Source organism: Asparagus officinalis, chromosome 3 (assembly GCF_001876935.1).
Source record: "Asparagus officinalis chromosome 3, Aspof.V1, whole genome shotgun sequence".
Taxonomy (NCBI): domain Eukaryota; kingdom Viridiplantae; phylum Streptophyta; class Magnoliopsida; order Asparagales; family Asparagaceae; genus Asparagus; species Asparagus officinalis.
Window position 1 is genome coordinate 8,223,861 of NC_033796.1, and position 25,875 is coordinate 8,249,735.

The window sequence follows — 25,875 nt, forward strand, 5'->3', positions numbered from 1 at the left end:
ATTAAAAAAATCTTACAATCTAAAGATAAGCATATTGATATTATCATAGATCAATTAAAAGGTCTTATTGTATATTTAGAAAATTATAGACAAAATGGTTTTATGTCTGCTTTGAATTCAACTAAAGAACTTGCTAATGAAATGAACGTACAGCCTATATTTCGTGAAAAACGTAAAATTCATAGAAAAAACAATTTGATGAAAATATTGGTAATGAAACAATATTTAACGCTGAAGAATCTTTTCGTATTGAATATTTCTTATACATAGTTGATAAATCGCTTAGCTCAATTGAAAGTAGGTTTGAACAATTTAAAACGTATGAAAAAAATTGGTTTTTTGTTTGATTTGAAAAAATTAAAAGCTTTAGATGATATTGAATTGAAAGAATATTGTCTTAATCTCAAAAATACACTAAAACATGATGAACATTTAGATATTAATGGACTTGATTTGTTTTCAAAATTGAGAGTGCTTAGGAAAATTTTAAAAGTAGAGATTAATAATCCAATTGAAGTGTTGAACTATATAAAGTGGTTAGATTTTTTTCCAAATACTTGTATTATTTATCGTGTATTATTGACTATAACCGTAACAATTGCTTCCGCTGAAAGAAGTTTTTTAAAATTAAAATTACTTAAATCTTATTTAAGATCGACCATGTTACAAAATAGATTGAATGGTTTAGCAGTATTATCTATCAAAAATAATATGTTAGAAAATATTGAATACAAAACTTTAATTAGTAATTTTGCAGCTTAAAACGTAAGAAGAATGAGATAAAATCTATTATGAGTTGTATCACTTAGGCCTCATCTAATATTTCTCCTTAGCCCCAAAATTCCTAGGTACGGCCCTGGATGTATGCAGTCACACCCCTGCATGTGGACAGCAGAGAGGTTGTTTCTGAGACTCGAAACCTTGACCTCACAAGGCAGTAACCTTACCCTTGCGGCCATAAAATAATTACAACTAATGCAAGAAGAGTTTGACGTCAACATAAAATAATGTAAGCCTATTGTGACAGGACATTATACCATTCCTTCGAAAAAGAGCCAAGATTTTCAACATGTGGTAAAACTATTTGATGCCGATGAAGTAACTTTTATATGGTATGAATAGTCATGTGTCAATTGGATTAGTGCATTTCCATGTATAAGGTACAGACTAATTTTAGTGAAAGTGCATATTTTTCATAACCATGTCTCGGACTAGTTATGCGGATGTTGTAGTACGTCTCTTATATAGGAACGTTTACCAGAAACGTGTAGAACTAATTGGTAAAAAAAGCATGGCAGACACCAAAGAGTGATTAACATACGCATGTGGGAGATGGGCAAGAACAGAAAAAAAGGTCACCATAGGAAAAATAAGTGGACTGCTCTAAGTTGGACCTTCAGATGCTGCAATTGTGAAGTGTAAACCCGCTTAGTGTATTCAGCTAGCAGCTGGCCTAAAGCATCAGTGCTAGGAGGTTGTGCAGCACCAAGACCAGCCATCCATCCATCCATAATTGCAGTTGACAGAAGTTCTAACTGTCCAGTAGTGCCTCCAACAGCATCTCCTTCAGTGACAGAAAGAAAATCAAAGTTTTCAGCAAGCCAGGATCGTATTTGACGCTGCAGCTCACCAGCTGGCGTGTGAACAAAGAGAGCAGCAAGAGCTTTGTTCCCCATCGCAAAAGCTTTAGCTTCTTCAGTAATTTCTCGGAGCTTGCCGCCAGTTACATGCTGCTTCCAAGTTTCCTGCAAGATATAAAATGAAGGTAAAAAAATAAGTACGTCTAATGCTTTACCAAAGCAGGATAACAAAAAAAGTTTCACCAGAAACTCAATTGTGTTATTAGACTTAGACTTGTCTAAGTTGTTACAATTTTCAGGAAAATCAATGTGCAAGCACTCCAACAATATCAAGTTACTACCTATAGAATGTATTGTCCATCACAATTATAATCATTCAGAAAAATAAAAATACTAATGCCTAACAGATAAATCAACATCTGTACCTGGTCGATTCCTCGAAGCTTTAGGACGATTGATGAGAACTTTGATTTCTTGTCTTGTTTTATATTGACCTTAAAGCTGTGAATATGATGTTCATCAACCAAAGCACTCCTAGAATCATAGTAAACAGGAGACCTGCCTGGACTACTACCACGGCTGGAACTTCTACTTCGTCCATGATTAGCTTTCTCAAGAAAACGTTCCACTTGAGAAACCTTCAAAAAGAGAGAATAGTTAGAAGAGTATTCTGTAACTATATAAAATGGAAAGCTGAGTAAACAAAAGTAGATGCCAACATCGAAGATTATATTACTTTGATGGACTGCAGCTCTGGTGATCTAGCGAGCAATGACCTTATATATAAGATTCTAACCCGAGAAACTAGCATGGTATCCATTACTCTCTTTGGTTCCATTTTACGAATAAATGAAAAAACTGCATCTCTGATTTCAGCGAGAATCTCATGTTCCCGTGCAGCGCCAGCTTTAATTACTGCGGCCAAAACCTGCAATATAGTAAGGCAACTCTTTTTAAAAGAAAGCATCTGCAAACATGTGCGTGCACGTGTCTAAGGAGTTGGACATCAAGAAGGTTTGTTTTTTGTGCTAGGAAAAAAGTCTGAGAAGCCTTGTAACCCATCAATAAAATAGATGAATATATTAAAATTGTTACACAACAGAAATTCAGCATTAAAATTGTTAGGTTCATAGTTTTACTGTTTTAGAATGTTTCACGGAATAGCCTCAGTCACAAATTCTTCTCTTTGATCGTATGAGGCCATATCGAATATACTGCAATAGGACTTTCATATCTTTGGATCCATATCTACCCTGCCTATTGGCTTTAGGGCTGAAATAAAGGTCCAAGCTAAGTTGCCTATCTGAAAACACATCTCACCCTAAGGTATCAATATTATGCAACAAGGTGACGAAATTCTTCACACCTAAATCAACATTACTGAAAAGAGTAATGAAACAAACTACTGATTTTGAACATCTAGTAAAAATACCAGCATCAAGAGCTTGTTTGCACCATCAGCAATAGCAGCAAAGCTTTCAAATTGATCAGGATCAAAGTCCATCAGGGCAGCAGTAAGATATTCTCCAGCAGGTGTTTTTGCTTTTTCAGTGCCTGATTTCACTAGTGCTCCTGTGCTTTCAGTTTTTCCCTGGCTCACTGCAGGTGGGAGAACATCCAGGGAGCGCCCACTGCTACTGTCTCTCCTGCAATATACATAAGAAATGAATATACATTTCAAGTAAGCTAGAAAATGACAAAAATATTAATTGTTTGGAAAAAAATATTTGATTACACATTGTACCTGTTCATGTCGCGTGACTGTGGGTTTGCTAGCCTTTTTGTAGAAGGACTTGAAACCTATGGCAAATATTTAAGATAAGAAATCAAACTACAGGATTTAATTTGTATAATTTAATTGAACCAGTCTTATACAAATAAAATGTAGTAGGAATGTTCAGCAATGTTCTTAGCATTGCCATGAGTTCCAGACACAGAGTTCAAGTGTGATTGATCAAAACTGGCACAATCTTTTTTCCAGATTCTCAGAAAGAAGCTACTTTTTGGTCGCATAATTTAATAAAAAAATGTCAAAGAAAGATCCCTATAACCATCACATTGCATATTCTACTTTAGTTTAAAGAGTCAACATAACCACCAAAGATGTCAATGTCAACATAACCACCAAAGATGTCAAAGAATATGCTTAAAAGTAAAAATGTACTTTAGAGAGGATTTAGTATTTCAAAGAATATAACCCACTGAAAGGTACAACTCAACAGAATTCGGTGATCATGAAAGACCTAAAAGTAGTTTAAAATAGAGCAATATGATTTGAAGAGACATGACCAAAGTTTTTGTGGTCACATCTTTAAAAAAAATTCTCAAACATCCCACCTAAAATTTACCAGAATATATCTTTATTAAAATGTTGAAGAAACTAAAAATTTTTCAGGAAGACTACCAAACCTTCAACTACTTTTTGGGAAAATTTGATATGGTGTTTCTTATACATAATGGATGGAGTGAAACTTTAGATTCTGACCAAACAAGTAAAGATGCCTTATCACAATATCAGAAGTAGTCATGCCCAGGAGCGGATTTTACATATTACCTTTTTTTTTTTTTTTTTTTTTTTTTGGGCGGGGGGGGGGCGGGCGGCGTCGGCCCAGCTGCACGCCCCAATTACTATGAAAATTTTATTTTAACCATACGCTTATATGAAAATTTTCCTGTAAGGCTTTCTAAACTTACAATCTGCCCCATATAGTTTTAAAATTTTTGCATCCCAACCCCCAATTATATAATCACTAAACAAATTAGCAGTCTATTTGAGTTTAGCCTGGCATTCAAAAGTAGATTCTCGTTCAAACATGAAACACATATGGATTCATTGCAGGCAATCCATAAATATGACACAATGAAGCTGATGAAGTGTATGGAGTTACATTCTCATTGAGTACTATAGTTTTATAATATTATATTTTTATTTGTAGATAAATAAATGCTTGTCATCCACCCCTCTAAGAATGTTTTTTTGGATCCTGCCCAACCTAGTGATATTCCTTAATAATTTTGCCTTCCAAACATTGTAAACCGCTAAATTTTAGGATAAAATGTCCAAAAGGAGAATAGTAATGATCCATGTTACTCAAATAGCTTGAATGAGTGAGAACATCGATGAAAATAAGACAATCGTAAATAAGTGTTAAGAGAATAAACCTGTGGTGATCCACTCAATGATGCCTTCTCAGTCAATCTGTCAAACAGCTTCTCATTCTCCTTGTGTAACTTCTGCAGGAATAACAAAATTAACAGCAATAAACCATGGAAAACTAGTTATTACATAAAAATTTGACCAAAAAAAGGTATTTCCCAAAAAAATATATAGAATTATACAAATGGTAGAACAAAAAAGTTAGAAAATTAGAGTAATAAAGATCATCACTTACTGCATATGCATCTAAATTCAGAAAGAAGTTATCAAGCATGTGCAAAAGATGTCATATATACACTATTAACAAACAGGCTTTACCTAGAATGCAATAACTGATAGAAGAAATGAGTAGATGGTATAACAAATCAATAGGTTGTCTGCTGTCAGGCAGAAGTCGGAACCTATCCTACTATTCATTATACTTACTGACAACATCCTGGTGCAGAAATAGGCTTCTGTTACCAAGCTCATGTGTTAAACGCTATGGCAGCATCAATCCACCTAGAAATTACAGATTTTATTCTTAAAACTTATTATGCACTCAGTGCAGATTTGATTCATAAACAAATAGCTTTTTTTTTTGAGTCCCAGTACTGGCACCTACTATCACTAGATGAAGGACAGAGTCTAATGCACAAGATATTGACAGTCGGTTATACATATGCTAGGATTTGCTAAACAAAACATGATATCAAAACACTACTGCTAAGAAACAGGTTCGAAATAGGATTGCAATATATCATGCTCCATTAACTCGTGTAAACTTTTGGGTCTGAGAAATAAAAAATAGCTATATATTTTCATATATCAATAATACTGATCAAAAACCAGATCATGTGAGACATTACTAGCCCTAGCTAAGTCTATGGACCCAATCTTACGCCAAAGCAAACATTGTTTTTGGCCAATTAGGACAGCTTAGACCATAAATAAAGTTTGAAGTTTATGGGAACCAAAAATTTCTTATCATGCAATCATTTAAGGTTAAACCTCGTTAAAATAATGATTTGCGATTTCAACAAGTTTAATGAGTTATTTCACCCAGTACTGTTGTTTTCTACTTAAAACAAATAAATATAGACTCAACTAACTAGAGGCGTTGACTATGATTTCATCAACGCTGCAAAAGTAACATGATAAAAAAAACATAAGCCTCTACAAGCATTATCTTCCAAACAAAACCTCAGAAAACACTGAAATACAAAGAAGCGGTGTAATTACATCCTCTTGCCTAAATAAACATTAAAGAGGATAGATGCAGAGCAAACAGTTGCAACATGTTAGTAGAATTTCATGAACCAAGTGAATTCGACATCCACTGCAGGTGTTATGGGTTCCTTTTCAAGCGCTTTCTTGATCTTCTTAAGGGTGCAATGTACTAAGAATTTGACAAAGACAAGAGTTCTAGTAATAGCAACACACAAAATTGCATACTTGGAAAGATTATCATGCTATCTAGTTAGTTAAATAGTTGTGTAGAATCCATACATCAAGCAATGTCAATGTTCTTTCATTCAAAAACTAGTAAAGAAAATGATCTCTTTACAAGATTACAGATCTTTGATCACCTAACATAAACCTTTAAGAGCCTTTACTTGCAATCTACTAGGATAGAAAAATGTTCAGTTTCTCTTGCAATCACAATATGAAGAAGTTAAACTGCAAATAAAACTATCAGTTAGGTTTTAGTATAATTGAGTAATAGATTATTAGATCCATAAATCACTTGATTTGCATCCCAAAGTTTATAGAGTGCAATTAGTGCAGTGAACAAATACTAGGCCCAAACAGTATTTAAAACAAAAATCAACAACCAAATAAAGAGAAAGAAACCACCAGACATAGACGTTAATAACTAGCTTAGGCTCGAACAAACGTGACCAGACTCAGAGAGGCAGAAGACTGATCCAGAGTGATGGATGGAGTAGATATGATATGAATGTTTTTGAGAAGAGTTTGAAGGTTATAAGCTAGATAAAACGAATGAAAAGGATAATTGACACTCTTGTGTCAACTTTATTGAGACTTCACATCTTAGGTTCTTATTTTGACTTCCAAGTCTCCCACGCAGTTCAGAAACCAATCAGGAGACAGTAACGACTAACGAGAAATAGAATAGGTGTACAACTTAGAGAAAGAATAGAAAAAGGTAGGATACATTGTTTCAAATGTGGTGAGAGATTATGACGTCATTCTGAAAGAGACAACAGTTACATAATCGTAGATGAAAAATGTAAAAGCTTTTGTAACAATTGGCAGTTATAACAATTGGTAATTTTGTAACTGTGAAGGCAAAATAGGTTGCAGAGACCACTAAATAGTAGCACTGATCAAGGATTTGATCATCAATGGTACCCCCAATTCTGGATGTGAATTTGAAAATTGGTGTGAACATGCACCACATTAAGGCTTACGATTAATTGACAAAACTAAGCTCAAAAGAACAAAAGGTTGAAGTAAAACAACAAACTATAACAAAAAACAACTGAAGATTACAACTAACAACACACTAAAAAAGCAACTGAACATTAGACCAGTTTTATTTTCATAGTTCGTTGTAGTTTTCAATGTTTTAAAATGCTCCTGCCTAGGCCCAAGCAGTACCTAGGACACCCGCCTTCGTGTTGGGATCGCCTAGGGAGCAGAGACCGCTTACGCGGACTGCACCGTTTAGATTTTGGTCGTGATTTTCTTTGTTGTTGCCTGACTTGCCTCTACATCCTCTAACCTCCTCCAAACTCCTCTGGCAGCCTCCACCGACTACAAACATCTCCTCTAACTCCTCCGACCTTCAACAAAACCTCCTCCGACACCACTTAAATTAAAAAAAAAAATCCTCCTAGGCCTCGCGCCAAGGTGCTAGGCACCAAGTTGGCATGTGCCTAGCGCTTTCAATAACTTTGATTGTAATAAAAAATAGGAAAACACCTAAGTCCTGTCTAGGCACCTAGGCTCTAGGTGCCGGTCCGAAGCCTAGACCACCTAGCGCTTTCTGTAATCTTGGTAGTTTTGTACACGTAATATGACAATGTGGATTAAAGATTCCTTGTTATTCAGATAAAAGTTGATTTTGTCATATAAGGTTGGTCGCTCTACTCCTTAGAATTAACCCTAAACTCAATCAGGTAATTTAAACAGCTTCATCCAACTAAACTTGACTCAACTCAGTTCAACGTCTAAGCAAGTGGGTTAGAATTAAGGACAGTTAGTGAGTGGTAACTGCACTTTACAATGAAATACATACAAACAAAAATTCATCGCAAATGATTAATCCATGCCCCAAATATCATCAACATGAACAATACTTTCCAATGACAACAGGTAGATGATGCCGGCAATCCAAATTGCAATCAGATCTGCTGACTGTGATAGACGAGAAATAATGCTACCACAGATTTATTGAAATTCATCAACATTCTATGACAATACACTTGGGAACAAAAAAATCAAGCCAGTCATACCGAACCTCAATTAGCGCATCTCTCTTTGACAGTTCTTCTTCGAGCTTCCTAGTAACCCCTGAAGATTCAGCAGTATTATCCACTTGTTTTGGAGTTGAAAGAACCCCTGAAGATCCAGATTCTGAACCGACAGTAGACCTGGCATCACTAGCATGAAGAGCCTCACTGAGTTGTGATTCAATGGCCTTAATTTTAGCCTGCATAAAGATTTGTATTGAAGATCAAATAATGAAATTATTGTTTCAACAGAAAAAAATAGAGAGTGTATGTCTACCATCACAGTTTCTTGCTAAAACTTGAAGTCTGGGATAAATTAACATGTAAAAACACCAGAAAGTTTATACAGATATCCAAGAAAAATAAATAATATCTCAAACGATACAAGTTTTAAAGGACCCAAGGTTGACGTCGATGATTCAATAACAGATCTCAAATATATGGAACAATCTATTGACAAGGAGTATCTCACTCACAAAGTACATTTACTAAAGAGAATGGAAGCTTTACCATCTGGATGAAACCACAATTTCGTTAATGGCATCTTTAGAAATTAGAATAATATTCATCACATGTTTCATCCATTGGATTGATGATCATGGTTCCATCTGGATGTAGCTGGAAGTAGGGCAAGAGGTCTCATAAAACACAGTTACAGCATATCTAGTTTTCTAGGATCATAGTCCAGCAAGTTATGAGAAACCCTTTAAAGTAAAGCCTTATCCTCAACCTTACTCAACAATAAAGGACATATTCTCACCTGGGTGAAGTCCTTAAAATTTCAATATTGATCGTAGTTTTGATTCTGCTCTTCTGATAACATTATCGGGAACTCCAGGATTCTCAGTGGTTTCAGATTGGAATTATCGGATTGTACGTATCGTTGGCTTAGAGAAAATTAAGAAATACTTAATAAAAAGAATCATAAATAAAATTGATAATATTTAGCAAGCTATCTGTTTTGAATAATTAATGAAGATTAGGGCAAGACTCGATCAAAATGCATATTATAAAATATCTGATGTAGCACCAACCTAAATTAAAGTGCTATTTTAATTGCTAATCTGATTTAAGGATAATGGAAAATAAAAGTTTAGAATATCAGTTTTAAAATTCCGGTAATTAACTACAACACTATATTATCGAGTTTAATAATATCAAGGAGTCAAAGTGTCTGATAGATCTGCCTTAATATAGCATTCAGTTGGAATTTGAAATATGAGGTTTATATATATATATATATATATATATATATATATATATATAATAGGATATATATATATATATATATGAGAAATATGGAAACATGTTACAGTTGTTCTAAAACAACTTTCGGTAGTGATGTGATTAATCTTGACCCTTTACATCACTAACCTCGAAACGATAAGCTCAACCACCCTTCACCAACTCAATGTAGATGTAGGGTCAAGATTCGGCCATCACTTACAAGTTGTTTGAAGCAACTTGGCTACCAAGTTTCGCCATTTTCTATATATTTATATATTATATATATAATATAATATATATATATTAATCATATATATATATATCTATGTCTCTATTACTGTTTGTTTTGGTTTATATTATTCACACAACTAATCTCGAATTATTAGCTCAAACCTATGCAGCATCATAAAAATTATATATATATTATATATATATTATATATATATAATAATATATATGAGAAATTGGGTATACTTGTCCAAGCACATAATTCTGGCTGTAGATGATTGTGTCACATCCCATCCACTACAAGACCCATGTGAATTTGTTCCCACATTTGAATGACGCTGGAGGGGATTTGACACGCTCACTCCAGAGCACATTTTATGTTTTGGTACCAGTATACCCATGATGCTCATATATATTATATATAGTATATTTTAAATATATATATATATATATCTATATATAGAGACGAGAATGAGAGAGATACTGGGTCATCGCTTTGGCTGCGACCCCCCGTACGTACCAAAGCACCACACGAACTTGATGTTGTAGTTTAGTAGGCATCATTTATCCTCACCACTCATCTCCAAATGGGCGGGACCACATCACAATAGGGCTTAATGTGGTCCCTAACCTGAATGAGTGGATCGAATGAGACCCATCACTACCAAGCACAAATTTACTGGCTTGTTAACCAAATCATACCCCACTTTTTCTCACATATATATTAGGTTTACTATACTACATATATCAATATATACCTAGTATATATATAGTATACATACTATACATATATACATATCACCGTACTATCATCACTATATAATATATAATATATTATCACGCCCTGTCATAGGTTTGAGCTAATAATTCAGATAGTTGTGGTATTTAAGAGTACTAAGTATAAACCAAACAAAAGTAATAGAGAAAATATGAGCCGTAATATATGAAGAAAGCAAACAGATTAAAAAGCATATATGAAGGTAAAATGGAAGCCGATGAGTTTTAGCAGCAGCATTAATGCAGTTAGTGAAAGTTTCTAAAGGTACAAGAAGAATATTATTTAACGCTATGAAGCACGGACACGGACACGGCGACACGGACACGACACGGACACGGACACGGATACGGCAAAACCCCAAAAAATAGGATACGGCGACACGGCTAGATTTTTTAATTTTCACTACTTTCATCTTGAGCATATAAAAATACAAGAGAATAAAGTTCAAGTTGCAACTAGTTCAATGACTACAAAATACTAAGTTACTAACATTGCAAAAATATAAAAAATTACACTCAAAAGCATATCTTAAAATAAAGTTTTCAAGTTGAAACATCAAAAAGATTATTCTATGGATTCAACTCTTTCATCCTCATCAAACACAATGGCCTCCATCGTGGGCTCGTCAAGAGAAAGGGCAGCAACATCTAACATGCCGGCTCCTTGAAATGAGTCGAAGGCATCTCCACCAATATCCCACATTCTTGATTCCCCTTCCATATACTCTTCCGAATTCCGAGAAAGTAAACGAAGGTTGGTGTGAACATAAACAAGATCCTCCGCCCGTGTCGGGGTTAGCTTGTTCCTCTTTAAGGAGTGAATGAAACCATACGTACTCCAATTCCGTTCACAACAAGAAGAGGAACAAGGTTGGCCTAAAAGCTTTACGGCCAATGCTTGCAAATTTGGAGCACTTGCACCATAAAGAAGCCACCATGACTTTGGATCCATATGTCCTCTATCGGAAAGAGAATCCGGATCACCAAAAGCCTCCAAAGACCCCATAAACTTAGCATATTCCAAGTTCACCACCAATCGTTCATCGGGGTTAGGATAATATCTTCTTAAGCACTTTGATCTTTCTGTAGAGATCTCAAGATCTTGATTTGGAGGTTGCCGATTGACGTTCTCATTGAGCCATGTGGAATGATAGTACCTATGTTTGTGAGAAGAAATTCATGTATTAAAATTAATTGAAATATTCGCATTAAAGAGTAAAATGTGAAATATTACCTTGGAACTAAAGAGTGCCAAGCACTGAAGCGGGGTGTTGCCCTTGTTCCATCGATCCACCAAGATCTTGTGAACCACCTCATAAAAAGGAGATTCCTCGTTATCCCTTTTACCCTCATGCCTGTAAATAGCTTGCTTCACCTTCTCAATCATTGTATCCCACATATCATACACCAAATGAAGACATGGTGTATCGGTGTCGGTGACCCTTATCATTTCATAGATTGGGCCGGTGAAGTCAAGAATAAAATCTATCTTGTCCCACCACAAATCATCGAGGACTTTCTCTTTCACAAATTGAGCTTTCTCCACATCATCGTCTCTATATAAGCTCCATCGATCACTAAGGACCATGTCTTGGAGGCCTCTCTTGACGACCTTAAACCTCTTCAACATAATAATCCACGAGGCAAATCTTGTGTCGGCAATTGATAGGAGCTTCATCTTGGAAAAATCATTGAATATGGAAAGCCGCATAGAGTGGTTCATGATAAAATTCTTCATAAACAATGCATCATCGGAGATCTCTGTAATCCAATGTAATTGTGCATAAGCCACGGCATTTGCTTCCGTGTTCTTAGCCGCACAAATATTCTTGACAGCAAGATTGAGTGTATGGACTACACAAGGAGTCCAAAATATGTGAGGCCAAGTTTGCTCCACAAGCCCTCCCGCGGCCTTGCATGCCGAAGCATTATCGGTTATGATTTGGATGACATTTTTCGGTCCCACCTCTGTGATGCACTTTTCTAGCTGTGTTTGGATAAAATACTTATTCTTGACTTCTCCCTCGGCATTCACGGCATTCAAGAACATTGGCTTACCCTCACATACCGCCATAAAATTGATGATGGGCCTCCTTTGTGCATCCGCCCACCCATCACTACAAATGGAGACTCCCTTCTGTTGCCATGTGCCCCTGATGGGCTCCATCAATCTCTCTACGTGAGTTTTCTCACGTTGTAAGATAGTGGTCCTCATGGAATTGTAACCAGGAGGCTTGTAGCCAGAAATTGGATTGTTTGCGGCATATGCAAAAGCTTTGGCATAATATGGATTCCTTGTCAAGTTGAAGGACAATCCCCCGGTGAAGAACATCCTACCAATCAATGCATCCAATTCCTCCCTTGCTCCCATGTTGAATGCTTGTTCCACGGTATTAGGCCCCCTCCTCCTCTTAAATCCACCTGCATCAATCAGCATGCTTGCACTTGCACCTACACCGGCCGTACTTGCAGTCGAAGATGTAGGCAAAACTGACATCTTAGGCCTAGAAGCCATCAACCTCGCCTCTGCTTGATCCAACGTCCTTTGAAACTCCCTTAAATTTTCGGGTGTTGATTTGGAACACATCTTAATTCCAGTCCCACTTATTCTCAAGAGGTGATTTTTAACTCTTGAGTGTGAACCAGTAAAATCCTCTCTGCAATAATTACATCTCCATCTCCAATTTCCTCCTGCCGTTCCCCCTCTTTTCTCTAATTTGGTAACATATTTCCAAAGTGGACATTTGTCATCTTGTATTCCACTACCACTAGAACTCCCGTCTTGTTCCATTTCTGTAAAATATAAGCAATAACAATAAATTAAGAAATTAATAATAGTAGAACAGTAAACTAAAAGCAAACAATAGTAGAACAGTAAACAATAGCTAAGCAAACAACAGCTAAGCAATCCTAATTAACATCTAAATTAGCATACAATAGTAGAACAGCTAAGCAAACAACAGCTAAGCAATTGTAATTAACATCTAAATCAGCATACAACAGTAGAACAGTTGGCAAATAACAGTTAACATTAGAAAATCACACAGCAGCAGCAAAACAGGATAAAAAAAATAATTAATAACAGTTAATACGGTAATAAAGCAGCAAAATAGCAAATAAACAGAGATTATCATCCTAATAACCCAATACCAGCAGAACAGAAAAAAAATAGGGTTTAAACCAACCATCAGCAGCAGTTAACTATGAGAATACCAAAGTAAACATCCCAAACAGTGAGGCATCCAACAGTGGGAAAAATGACAAAACAGTAAACAGTAAGAAACTCTTATAAAATTAAAAATAAACGTAGTGGGGGGCAGAGGTCTTTTGAAACTATTATAAAATTAAAAATAAACGTAGTGGAGGGCAGGGGCGTTTTGAATCTCGTGTGCGATTTTTTCGAGAGAGAGAGAGGGAGAACAGTGGATGGTGGGTTGAATGAGGCGTTCGTGGGGGGTTTTTTGTGAAAGGGGAAAGATTGTGGGTTTTTTTGTGGTGAGAGTGTGAAAGAGATAAATGAGGGAGAGAAAGAGATAAGACAGAGAGAGAAAGAGAGAACCAGAGGGAAAGGGATGAGCGAGAGCGAGAGCGGAGTCCGAGAGAGAGAGAGAGAGGGGGGGGAGAGAGAGAGAGGGACTGACCTTGGAGCTGAAGACGACGACGACGACGAAGAAGAAGCTGACGACGACGACGACGAGGAGGAGACTGAGAGCTGGCGGCGCCTCTTCACTTCGCAAGAGCCCTTTCGACTTCAATCGGGTAAGTTTTCTCACGACTAGGGTTAGGGTTTGGGTTTCTGTTTGAAATTGGGTTTCGGGTTTGGGTTTCGGGTTTGGGTTTCAAAATCTGGTTTCACCGTGTCGCCCTTAACTTCGCCGTGTCGCCCTCAACTTCGCCGTGTCGACTAGCGCTGACCGTGTCGACGCCGTTGACGCCGTGTCCGACGCGTGTCGAACGCGTGTCGAACGCGCGTCCGTCCCCGACAAGCGTCGGACACGGGGACGGGGGGTTTTTTCACGAGTCGGTGCTTCTTAGATTTAACGAGGGAAAGGATCAACAAAATACTCAAAGCCTTTAAAACTGTGTTCGGTGCTTATATATGATTAATAGTGATCCACACAAAATGTGTATAAATTTCTCATGTCACATTGACCAAGATAAGCACTAAAATGTTAAAAAAGCATAGTGCATTCGTCAAGAAGTTTCTTTCCAGAATCATTAATTTTAAATGTTGCCATATCACAATGAAAAGATATCCATTCTTACCTGCAGTTTTTGAATAACCAAATCTCGCTCGTGAATCTGCATTTTTTGGTCCTGCTCCAGTTGTGCTAGATGACCGACTTGATTCCTAAGCTGAGTATTCTGGTCCTTCTCATTTTTAAGCTTATCCAAGAGCATTATATTTTCTGACTGCAAAAAACCAAGAGCTTGAATACACATTAAAATGCTAACATTTTAGTCTGTTGACATGTAATATCAATTATTACTTTGCAGCAAATATGGCATCTCAAATGACATCCGGCTTTGACAAGTTTTTATGCATCATCAGCTAATCATATTCATGGAAAAACTTATCACCCTCAGAAACACTACCAGAAGGAATAAAACTAATTAAACAATGTCAAACTCTTATTTAAGTTGGTATCTAGAAATCTGCAACTGCAGTGATTAAAGACATATCTACAGCTGCATTATTTTTGCAACTGCCGTCGCAAACAGACATTAGCAGCAACAAAACAGACAGCTGTTGATGCAACTGGCTTTTGCAAATGGCATTACACTAGCAATTTTCCACAAAACGAATAGCCCCCAAATGCCTATAGCATTTACACTAGAAGAAGTGTCATGCAAAACAATGCAAGATGAGTATATGGTACATTAACTAAATAGGTTTGAGTTCAATATTCAGATCCAACACCAAATTACGGTTTGACTTAACCCTAGACCTTTTCAAAAAAATTTACCTCATTTGATGAAGTTTTTTATCAGCAATAACTAAACACTAATCACGAACATTAATGGCTAAATACTGAATAAAATGTTGATATAATCATTATTTAAGGTCTGTTGGTTTTCCATATATTACATGCTAGGTTGCACTCTGATTGTTGTTTTCCATTCTACAGAGGAAATACTTAAAAGAGAAGTTTCTTTTTTTAAAATCAGGTTCACTTTATGTACTCATCGTAACCTACGTTTAAGATGTAAAGCCATGATGTCTGTATAAAGAGTGAGCATTCTAAATTAGCTTCCTGTATTCAATAAATATGAAACTACCTTCAGATCTGCCTGAAGGGTAAATGAAACTTTCCACGCCTTTTGTACTTCATTGAACAGTAGAGTGCATTGCTCATTGGCCTCTTTAAGAGCAAGCTTTGATTCCACCAATTCTTGCCTGAGATCATGAACCTCCTTTTCTTTCTCATGCAACTCCTTCCGTGCATCATTTGCCTACAAAGTTAGGAAGAACAAATAAAGAAATAAACCACCTCAGACTTTTATGTGATCTAATGAAAAATACGGAAAGATAAAATTAGGTAGAAAAGATAAAACACAAAATCAACATCTTACAACCTACCACATCTCTCCATTTCTTAATTGTATCTCGATTTCCAAGACTGAGCTCTGCATTCCTTGCTCTAGCAGAAAAGTTAAGCACAGACAATGTTTTGGCCAGATTTGCAGCGTTTGGACAAACATGAACAACCAACAAAGTCTTTGAACTATCACCTGACAACGTAAAAGGCTCTCATATCATGTGTATAACAGAAACAGAAAAAGGGTATGTGATGTATTACATACATGCGCACAAGCACATAAGATTACATAGATTATAGGTGTATCACTAAGGAACTGCACACACACATGCATGCATATATACATATATTGGAAAACAGATACATAAGCATCCACAAGTGACCGTATGTAAATGTAACCACACACACGATGCATGTACACCTACATATTACATATAGACATATATACATTGGAAAAAAAATCTATTTGGTGAAAGAACATGCAAAATTACAATTTAGATAAAATGCTGAAAAATGTAACCACACACACGATGCATGTACACCTACATATTACATATAGACATATATACATTGGAAAATTTTCTATTTGGTGAAAGAACATGCAAAATTACAATTTAGATAAAATGCTTACAGTAATTCATTATCAACACTTTATCAAAGTATATGGCTACTTGTGTGAAGACCAATCAGAAAAAGAAGGCAATGGATAGAAAGTAACCATGATTGCTAGAAAATAAAAAAACAAGCTGAACTAGAAAGGCCGAAGAATTGACATCTGCAAACTGAACAATTACCTAGGGAGTCCGAAAGTATTGTCATGAGCCTTGAGTTTTCATAAGGTATAGTTTCTTTCTTTGAAGTCAAGGAAGACAAAACATCCCCCAGCCTACACACGAAAAAAAAAGTCAGAGACAAGAACGTAAGTAGTAAGAGGAACAAATGTCGTTCCTTCAAAGAAGCTACAAATAACCACATGAATCTGCTTGAACATTTTAAGGCAAAAGAGGGGAAATTTGCATGACAGTGATAGTTTTAACAAATTTGCATATCATTGAGCCCTCAAATCTTGGAAAGACTAGCTAATATATCGGGCTTAACTTGAGAATATGTAGAAACCGGAATAGTAATCATGGTTTATATCTCCTTGTTCTGCTGGCTAGTCATGCATGGATGCTTTATTGTGTAACCATGCTAGTTAAAGTTGTATGTATCAGCAAGAAAGAAGTTTCCTTTGGAAACTACAACAGGTATAAGCCATAAGTTGACACAGAGGAAAGATGATGAGATTTCTGGGATCAGCTACATGAATCTTCAGTATCTGAAGATTTCAGACAGAGCTGGAGTGTGAAGGTTCCTCTAGGGATATGAAATAACTAATCAGCAAAAAATAAATAAATAAATAATTGCCAGAATAATTTTAGGGTTTACCTAGGAAAACATTAAATGTTGCCTGGAAAAATTATTCATCATTCCCACCCAGCCCCAAAGAGAAAACACATTATCATCCAATCATTTACAAAATTTGAGCTCTATATTATAAACAAATAGGCGGAAATATTTGTTTCAATCATAGCAACAATGATGATCCAATCCTTGGAGGTCAGCTTCACGTATCTCTATCATAACATTTGGCTCTGAAGGCTCTAGAGCCACCAATTTTATTTGAATAGAAAGGAAGGATAATGTGTTAGAGGGACACGTGGATTTAGCTGGTCCAGGATTTGCTAATTATCTGGAAAACCAAAATGAAGGATAGGTAAGTCTCAAGTGCCACAAATTTGATCCAGCTAAAACGGGTACTGGAGAACCTTATCAGTGCATAATCACAAACAACCAGTCAGTAAGAACAAGTTCTTTGAGCGTAAGCTAATCAGAGAGCAGGTGGGTCATTTACATACCAATTCTTTTAAAGGTAACCACTACCTAGTTATTAGCAACAACAAAAGATGAAGCATGGATTATCTCCAGGAATAGATCTAATGTAAGGAGCTGTATAAATTGCTAGGAGATATAAAATGCTGCAATGCTTACGCTGATAATGACTTAGACACGTGAAGAAAATCCTTTACACAATCTCCTGTAGCATCTTCCACAAGTAAGCACTCACTTCCAGGTAAATCTACAAGTGAAAGTTTGCTGTACAGATTTTCCCTGGTAACCCAGTTGCTATATTGTATATGTATGGTAATTGCCCTGAAAGTAATAGAGGCATAGTAAGTACTAGGGGAAAACATCAGGTATCTCAGTCAGTGACGTATATGTTACACAAGTTATTGTAGCTAAAAAAATAACTGTTGATTGCAAACTTGTCAAAAGAGTGAAATAGAAAACAATGAGTAAATTACACAACAAATGAATAACCGCATGCTGCAATTTTGTTTACATACAAGTGTGACACAATTGCCTTAGAGGATTCTGCTCCTCGATTCTGAAGTGCTGTTTTCAGTACTCTAGAAAAGTCCAAAGGATTCCCGACCTTCTCCTGCACAAGTTCCACAACAGCATCTGTAGGACCCATTCGAACTCTCAACTTGCTGCTTCCTGATTCTGCTAGCAGATCCTGAACCTATAATTGCAACAACAAAAAAAGATGATGATTTCAACATTTTATCTTTATTCAAAGTACAGCAAAAAACACTAGGATAGGACAAAACAAGAAGGTGTGGCTAATAGAAATGTTTCACACTTCCATTACAAAGTATATACTGCTGAATGCAAATAAGCAGTGGTGGATCCAGAAGAGAAAATCTTGGGAGGGGCGAATGGCAAATATCTATTTACCAAAATAATAAAAATTAATATTATAAAACTGTATTTCCTGATGAGAATATACTCATCCACCTTATCAGATTTGTTGCATCATATTAATGCAAGTAAAGTGCAAATATTTGTTTGGGTTGGGTTTCTAGTTGCTAATATGCTAAATTTAAATGGACCAACCCATTTGAGCTCATTATTTGAAAATTAAATGAGCTGCTTAACTTCAAATATCAAATGGGCTACATGCAAATGTGTTTAATTTGTGTTATCTATACTACTATGTAAAAAACCAATGAGGGGTATTCCAAATTTGTAAGAGTGGTGGACACATCATTCTTTCCAATTGTTTGAAAATAGTAAAATTGTAATTTTACAGGTGATTTTTTTTCTCTTTTCTATTTTCTTTCTTTCTAGAACATCCTATGTAATCTTACAAGGATTGATTTGTTTCTCTTTTCTATCCCCTTTCTTTCTAGAACTTTCTAAGCCACTCAAATGCCAATGCCATGAAAAAAAATGGAGCCTGCATAATTAATATCTTTTTATATTATAAAAGATACAAATAGAATAAATATGTATAAACAAAAAGACAATAGTATAAACATATATCTATACCATGGTTTATTTACAGTAATATGAAAACAATGAGGATGAGATAATTAGTGGAGGATTTCAAGTTCAAATAAAAAGTTAATCTTGTCTTATAAAATTAAATGACCCTCAAAATCTCCACCTACAAGTAATTGTACATTCTAAATAATATAAAAATTATTTTCATATTTTAAAACAGAAAGATGCAAAAATAAGATGTTTTCGTATCATTCTAAATAAGATGAAAACAATTTTTCATACTTTAAAATAGAAACATGCAGAAAAAATATGTTTTCAAATCACGTGCATTCGCACGTGTCCATTTCTAGATTAAGCAAGAATTGGATTGGGGTGCAACTTTGTAAAATTTCGAAGTGGTAAAATGCATTTATGAAAACTTTTAAATTGTAATTTTTAGGATGTTAGGGGTGCAACTACCCCCCTGACTTGAATCAGGTTCAGTCAGAAATACCTGTTCGTTATGAAGTTCAAAGGCACTGACATAAAAGTTATACTGAGAAGTCGATGTTGAATCTGAATTTGACAGATCAAATAGCTCCTCAAAACTTCGCTGATACAAGCCACGATCATGACTCGATCCTTCCTAGATAGTCATAGCAAACTGTATCAGCAATGAAAAAAATCAAAAACAGTGCACATATAAATACATAAGGTGGAAAGAAATTTTAACCTAGAAGAAACAAAGTTGAGATAGCAAAACTACTGGAATTTATACCTCGCAGGCAAGAAATATGTCATATGAAACCAGTACAAGCCTAGATCTCACCATGTACACGCACAAATCATCATTTTGAATCATGACGAATGTCAACATGACCAGGCTCAAAACACGATTATCATTTCAAAGAGAATACAATTTTTTAAAAATGCTTTAAGAATTAACCTAAAAATCATTTCAAAGGTAATGTCAGTAATAAGGACAGGGTAACTGAAGTTATGACATAAAATACAGAATTTGCAAGATTTTTTTCTGGATTTTAATTTCCAGTTAAAGACTTTTAAGTAAATTGGCTTCTTAAGGAGAATAAATATTTAGCGTCCAACCTGACTTAGGTATGGAAAAAATTTGAGTTTGATGCAGATAAATAAAGACAAGATGCAAGTATTTAGAAAGTGAACAGTACCTTCAGTTATATAACACATAAATAGTACAGTGACTACAGTCCCACCTATAACAAGGTATAACTGAATCTTTCTTTTTGGAATTTTATTTCGATCATAGATGGCCTGTTTTAGGTCTTTTTGGTGGTCCTTTTAGCGACCAGGTCTAGTGTTGTCCACCCATTAAGTAATTGAATATTACTTTTCAGTATTCTATTTTATCATTAATGGCCTTTTAGATCTTTGCACAATCCTTTTTAGCGACTGGGTCTAGTATGTATCCTGCATTGTAATTGTTTGTAATGATTTATTCTCATGTTCAATAGTATTTCACTAGTTCTTGCTAAAGAATAATAGGCTACATATAGAAAGATCGAAAGTTAGATGAACTTTCTTAATTAAAAAAACATGTGCTTGAAGCTTTTTTTATTTTATTGGGATGGGTGATGGGTCATTTAGGCCATTTGTGTTCCCTTTTATAATTAGAAGCAAATTTCCAAACTTATAGAAGCCTATTTAAGGCATGGTATCTTGTATGATCTCTTCTGATATTCAATAAAAAAATCTGTTCTAACAAAAAGATAACCACTCTGCATGGGAAATTCTGATTTTGACCTACATTCAGTTATTTCTCATCAATTTCTTCTAGATAGAATGGTGATGCACAATGTTTGCAACACGTGGAAGCTATAATAATATGCCATCTGAAGACTCTGTGAACAAGTAGGCAGCTTACCCTAGCATGGTGGGCTGCATGGCAGGTAGAAAAAGATGCCTTACTTGTAATGCAGTTTATGTTTTAACCAAGGAGAAGCCCTCCAAAATTCACCAAGAAAAAAAGTCTAAAAGAAGGGGAAGATGATAACACATTATACGAAATTGAATTTATATCTAAGATATGGTGTCAACTGTCAAGCAAAGTGACAGGTGAACAACGCATCCTCACACTGATCAATTTGACTAAATTATATAGATAGTTGTATTTTGTTCAATATAAGTCTCTGTATCAGAAAAGAAAAAATAGAATAAAATTTGGAATTTTTTATTTAAGTTGCAGCTAAGCATGCAAAGCAGTGTATAACAAGATTGCACAGTACGAACATAGACCAGAGTGTTTGTGCTTATATTCTTGTTTTTCTATTTTTTTTCTTGGTTTTTTTCCTTCTTCTTTTTTAATTACTTTCTGTTTTTAGAAGGGGAGAGGTGTACCATTGTGTGTGTTTTTCCAGAATTTGTTTGCCCATATGCGAATATAGACACATTGTATCCATCCATGGCTGACTGAATGAATGGTTGAACATCACAGAAAAAGTCACCTGGAAATGTTCAAATGACAATCAGGATAATAGCTAATTTACATGAAAATGCTAATATCATGCAGCAGGACAAATGCTTATTCTCAGAAATGTATGTGTCAAACCAATCAGCAGATGAATTCTTACCTTGTCCAACATGGGGTCCATACACCCTATCAAACTCATAATCCTTCTTTACATTAGTAAGAGCATCATCACCCGTGTTTACACGGATTGTAAATTCATCTGGAAACTCAACTACTGAAGGACCTTCATCTTGAAAAAGTGGCCTTGTACGACAGCATACCTTTATATTTCCTGAGACAAAGAAATCGAATACCTAAAGTAATGCCCAGGCCAGAATTGGACAAAAAGGGACCAAAAAGAGTTCCCATGAAAGAACTTAAAGCCTAAAAAGATGATGGAATTAGCACATTTTGCAACAAATGAAAAGATCAGTGGAAATTTTATTACCCTTGGCAGTCAACAAGTCGTTAAACAACCTCTTCTTCTCATTGACCAAGGGAGAAATCCGGGCCTCAGCTTCAAGTGCAGCTTGATCTAAAAATTGGGAATAATATATCTGAATAAATAAGTTTAAAACGGCAGCAACATCTGATAATTGAATCCTGAGATAAGACAGAAAGCACTACTGATATCTGATAAGTATCAGATATGGATACAATAGACACATGAATGGAGTGAATGCTAGATAGCAATGATCAATTTATACTGTACAAGACTATAATGCAAACCAAGTCCAGGCAACAACAGAATCATTCACATAGAGCATACACCATAGAGAAAGAAACAGAAAGAAGATAAGCATGAAGCTGACTGAACATTATTTCAAATAATGTGTTTATAACACCAAAAGCTTATTCTTACCTTCAATTCTACCTAGATACTGACACACACTTTTCGAACTTAATAATGACGGCTGCCAATTTCTTGTAAGGAGAATTAACTCGTACAGTCAAACATCTTCAATTTGTGAAAAAATACATCTGTACTGAACTTAAAACATTTAAAAATACCCTTCCCAACCACAGCAAATATCTATCTAGAGTAAAAACTTTGAATTCCACAAGTATCTTCATGATAGAGTTTCACCATCTACATCAGGTATTTTTATACCATAAAGAAGTCACAATAGACTCCTAAGCGCATTAAATAATTGCATACCACTAGTCTTTAATGAAATATTATCAATGCAAAAGTTTTTACTAAAATGAAATCTGCACTGCAGACATGACCAAGAGAAAGAATTAACAAATTTACCATACAAATTATTCACGCAGAAAGAAGAAAAATATTGCATTTGTTTGTTTTGCTTTGAAATAAATGTCTTACATAGGCAATATAATTATATCTCTCAAGTCGCTCCTGTTCTGCATAAGCTTAGTTACCAACATTTTGCATGGTGATTTATGTTCATGATATTATAACTGTCCAGCTGCTATCTACCAAAATTGTTAGCAAGATGGATTTTCCTAGAAACACTCAACTACAGGAGCATAAGCAATGCTTGGCTGCATGAAAACTGTGCTTTTAAATGTATTACCCAATTTGCGAGCCTTGTCTGCAAGAACACCTAGATAGCGTGTCACACGCTCAAGTTTGGCATTTGAATACTCTCTAAGGTCACCAGCTTCCTGCCTCAACTCCAAGTAATCTTCTCTTGTGTGCTATGATGCCAATTTGATGGGGGTGGAAAGTCCAAAAATAAGTATAAATATGTTAGATGGTTATCAAAAAATTGTGAAATGAGAAACAATATACAAGATGCAAATTAATAAACAATGATACATCACATGACAATGCAATTGATAAAAGCCTAACTTTAGTTTTCATCCTAGATTAAAAGGTGTTCCTTGTTCAGCTTTAAATTGGCCTAATCCAATGGCTGTATTCCAGAAAAGCCAATGGACAAAGGGTTGGTATCAGGTATTTGCCACGGCTGCACGACAATTAGTTTTGAAGAAGATTCAATGCTGCTATGCTGAAAAGTAAAACATAATTTAAAAAAGTGACATCTTCAGTATTTAAGTAAAAATAAAAAAAAATCTTCATCAAAAACTTTTAGGGGAGGGTGATCTTTATTAGTCTTTGCTATTCATTCATGATCCATCTAGGGAGCATGCTGAAATTTAAGAAAGAATTCTAAGGTTTAATTTTTTCAAGCTAACATGTACATTTGACGTAAGTAATTGATGCTGAAATCTAAGAAAGAATTCTAAGGTAATAATTTTATAAGCTAACATGTACATTTGATGTAAGTAATTGATGGATAAATCCATCTATTAACAGGGTAACACTCAAGTCAAAGGTGGATTCACGATGTTCTAGTTCTTGATGGTTGACCAAATAGGACCTTGTCTGAGAGTCTCTTTAATCCAATATAACAAAAAGATTGACATTAGTTTATTTTCCAATATATGTAAATTATCCTTCCACTAGAATAGCAGAACCTGCCCATCTGCTCAACATCACAGTTGCTTTCTTCTGTCACTTGCGAAGAATTTTATACATAATTTCTTCACGAAATTTGTGGTTATCTTCAATTTGAATGCTTCATGTTGAATTAGGTTCACACTTTTGCAGCTATATTCATTTCCAACATTTCATATTAAATAAGTTGGCACCTAGTCATGATTCTGGTTTCCAAGAATATATACTTCTTCTTTTTTTGAAGTGCAAGACAACTACTTGTTAATCATCAAGCTCTTTCCGCTCCCACTTTGGTGTTCAGAATATTGCATCATACCCCAAAAAGGATGAATACCATTTAAACAAAAACAAGTGTCCTCAATGGTACAAACGCACATGGCTCCTCATTTTTGCATTTTGAGTGCTTTTTCTCCATAGTGTACTTTGACCTTAAGGTTTTCAATTTCATTGAATAAGTAGATCAAGAAAATGGAACATCAGTCGCTAATCGGGCAAATGCCATTGCAACTCCATTGTTTATCACTACCTTTCTCAGTTTCACAAGCTCACTCTTGACCTTCACCTTAGGGGGGAAACTTGTGATGCATATGGGAAGGTTTTATATATAAGTTGTCAGGAAAATATCGGACGATCAAAATTCATATTGGATTGTGGATATCGAGGAAATATCAGGGATACCTGGTAAATACCGGAATGCTATATTGGATAATGTGCATATATAATATAGTGTCCTAAAATGTAATTAATGTAAACATATTTAATGAAATTTAAGCATACAAAAATGTAGATGATATGTTTAGGATTACTAATCAACCTTTTAAAACAAACTAAAGTCCCCAACATTGCAACATTTAGCCCAATTTTTTTAGGCTGAAATGTCACTTGATATATTGGGACAATCATGATATGTCGCCCAAAAATTGCCAAAAGTGGTATATTGTTTTATGACAATCCATATAAAAGAACATATCAACCAATATATCGGATGATATATCAGCCATGATGAGGATATACCGCCAACAATTGCTGAAAAGTGGCAGAGGATTTTAGACCATATCATTTTGCAACAAGCCTTATAATGATATATTAGCCGCCGACCAATATTATTGGGTCATGCCGGGGATATTTAAAAAAATCTCACCCTAATGAACGTCAAATGGCCTTGAATCCACACATGTAGAATCAACATCTTGCATCCCTAGTATTAACCTACAAGCTTAGCCTACAATATCCTCATTGAGACCTAATGACACCATAACATCATAGTTCAGTACTGTCAACTTCAAATTCCTCACCTACATTAGATGTGTGCTTCTATCATGACGTTGTACTCGTACTTCGGCACATACCACTACCCCTTTCCACGTCGAAACTCCTTAGACACTCCTTGAATACATATATATTTATTCAAATGTGTACTCAATTATATAATACATGATTTAATTTAAAACAATCATCATGCATTTTTTGGACATAAATTCTACATTTCGCATCCACTTCTTGAAACTCATTATGCATGGGTTGAATTCATTTTAGGGCATGTTTGGTTGATGTAGGAAATTGATTTCCATAACAATTTCTTTTCTTTTGTTTGGTTGAGGGAGAAAAGGGAAGGAATATTATGCATGTGAGACCCACCTTCTAGAGATGTAATAAGTGCATTGGGCCCCAAAATAAAGGAAACCCATT

General features: G+C 35.4%; 1 protein-coding gene across 1 annotated transcript in view; it reads right to left on the minus strand.

The window, feature by feature from the left end:
- The window catches only part of LOC109832849 (kinesin-like protein KIN-14L), a 36,282-nt gene that overhangs the window by 8,178 nt on the left and 2,229 nt on the right, over positions 1 to 25,875 (minus strand). Inside the window, 18 exon segments of the mRNA XM_020400304.1 lie at positions 1,395 to 1,745; positions 2,006 to 2,218; positions 2,317 to 2,508; positions 3,013 to 3,226; positions 3,325 to 3,380; positions 4,743 to 4,814; positions 8,204 to 8,395; positions 14,694 to 14,840; positions 15,708 to 15,881; positions 16,009 to 16,160; positions 16,762 to 16,853; positions 17,999 to 18,160; positions 18,355 to 18,533; positions 19,791 to 19,922; positions 21,650 to 21,756; positions 21,883 to 22,053; positions 22,210 to 22,296; positions 23,300 to 23,423. Of these exon segments, the coding sequence (XP_020255893.1) occupies positions 1,395 to 1,745; positions 2,006 to 2,218; positions 2,317 to 2,508; positions 3,013 to 3,226; positions 3,325 to 3,380; positions 4,743 to 4,814; positions 8,204 to 8,395; positions 14,694 to 14,840; positions 15,708 to 15,881; positions 16,009 to 16,160; positions 16,762 to 16,853; positions 17,999 to 18,160; positions 18,355 to 18,533; positions 19,791 to 19,922; positions 21,650 to 21,756; positions 21,883 to 22,053; positions 22,210 to 22,296; positions 23,300 to 23,423 (2,817 nt within the window).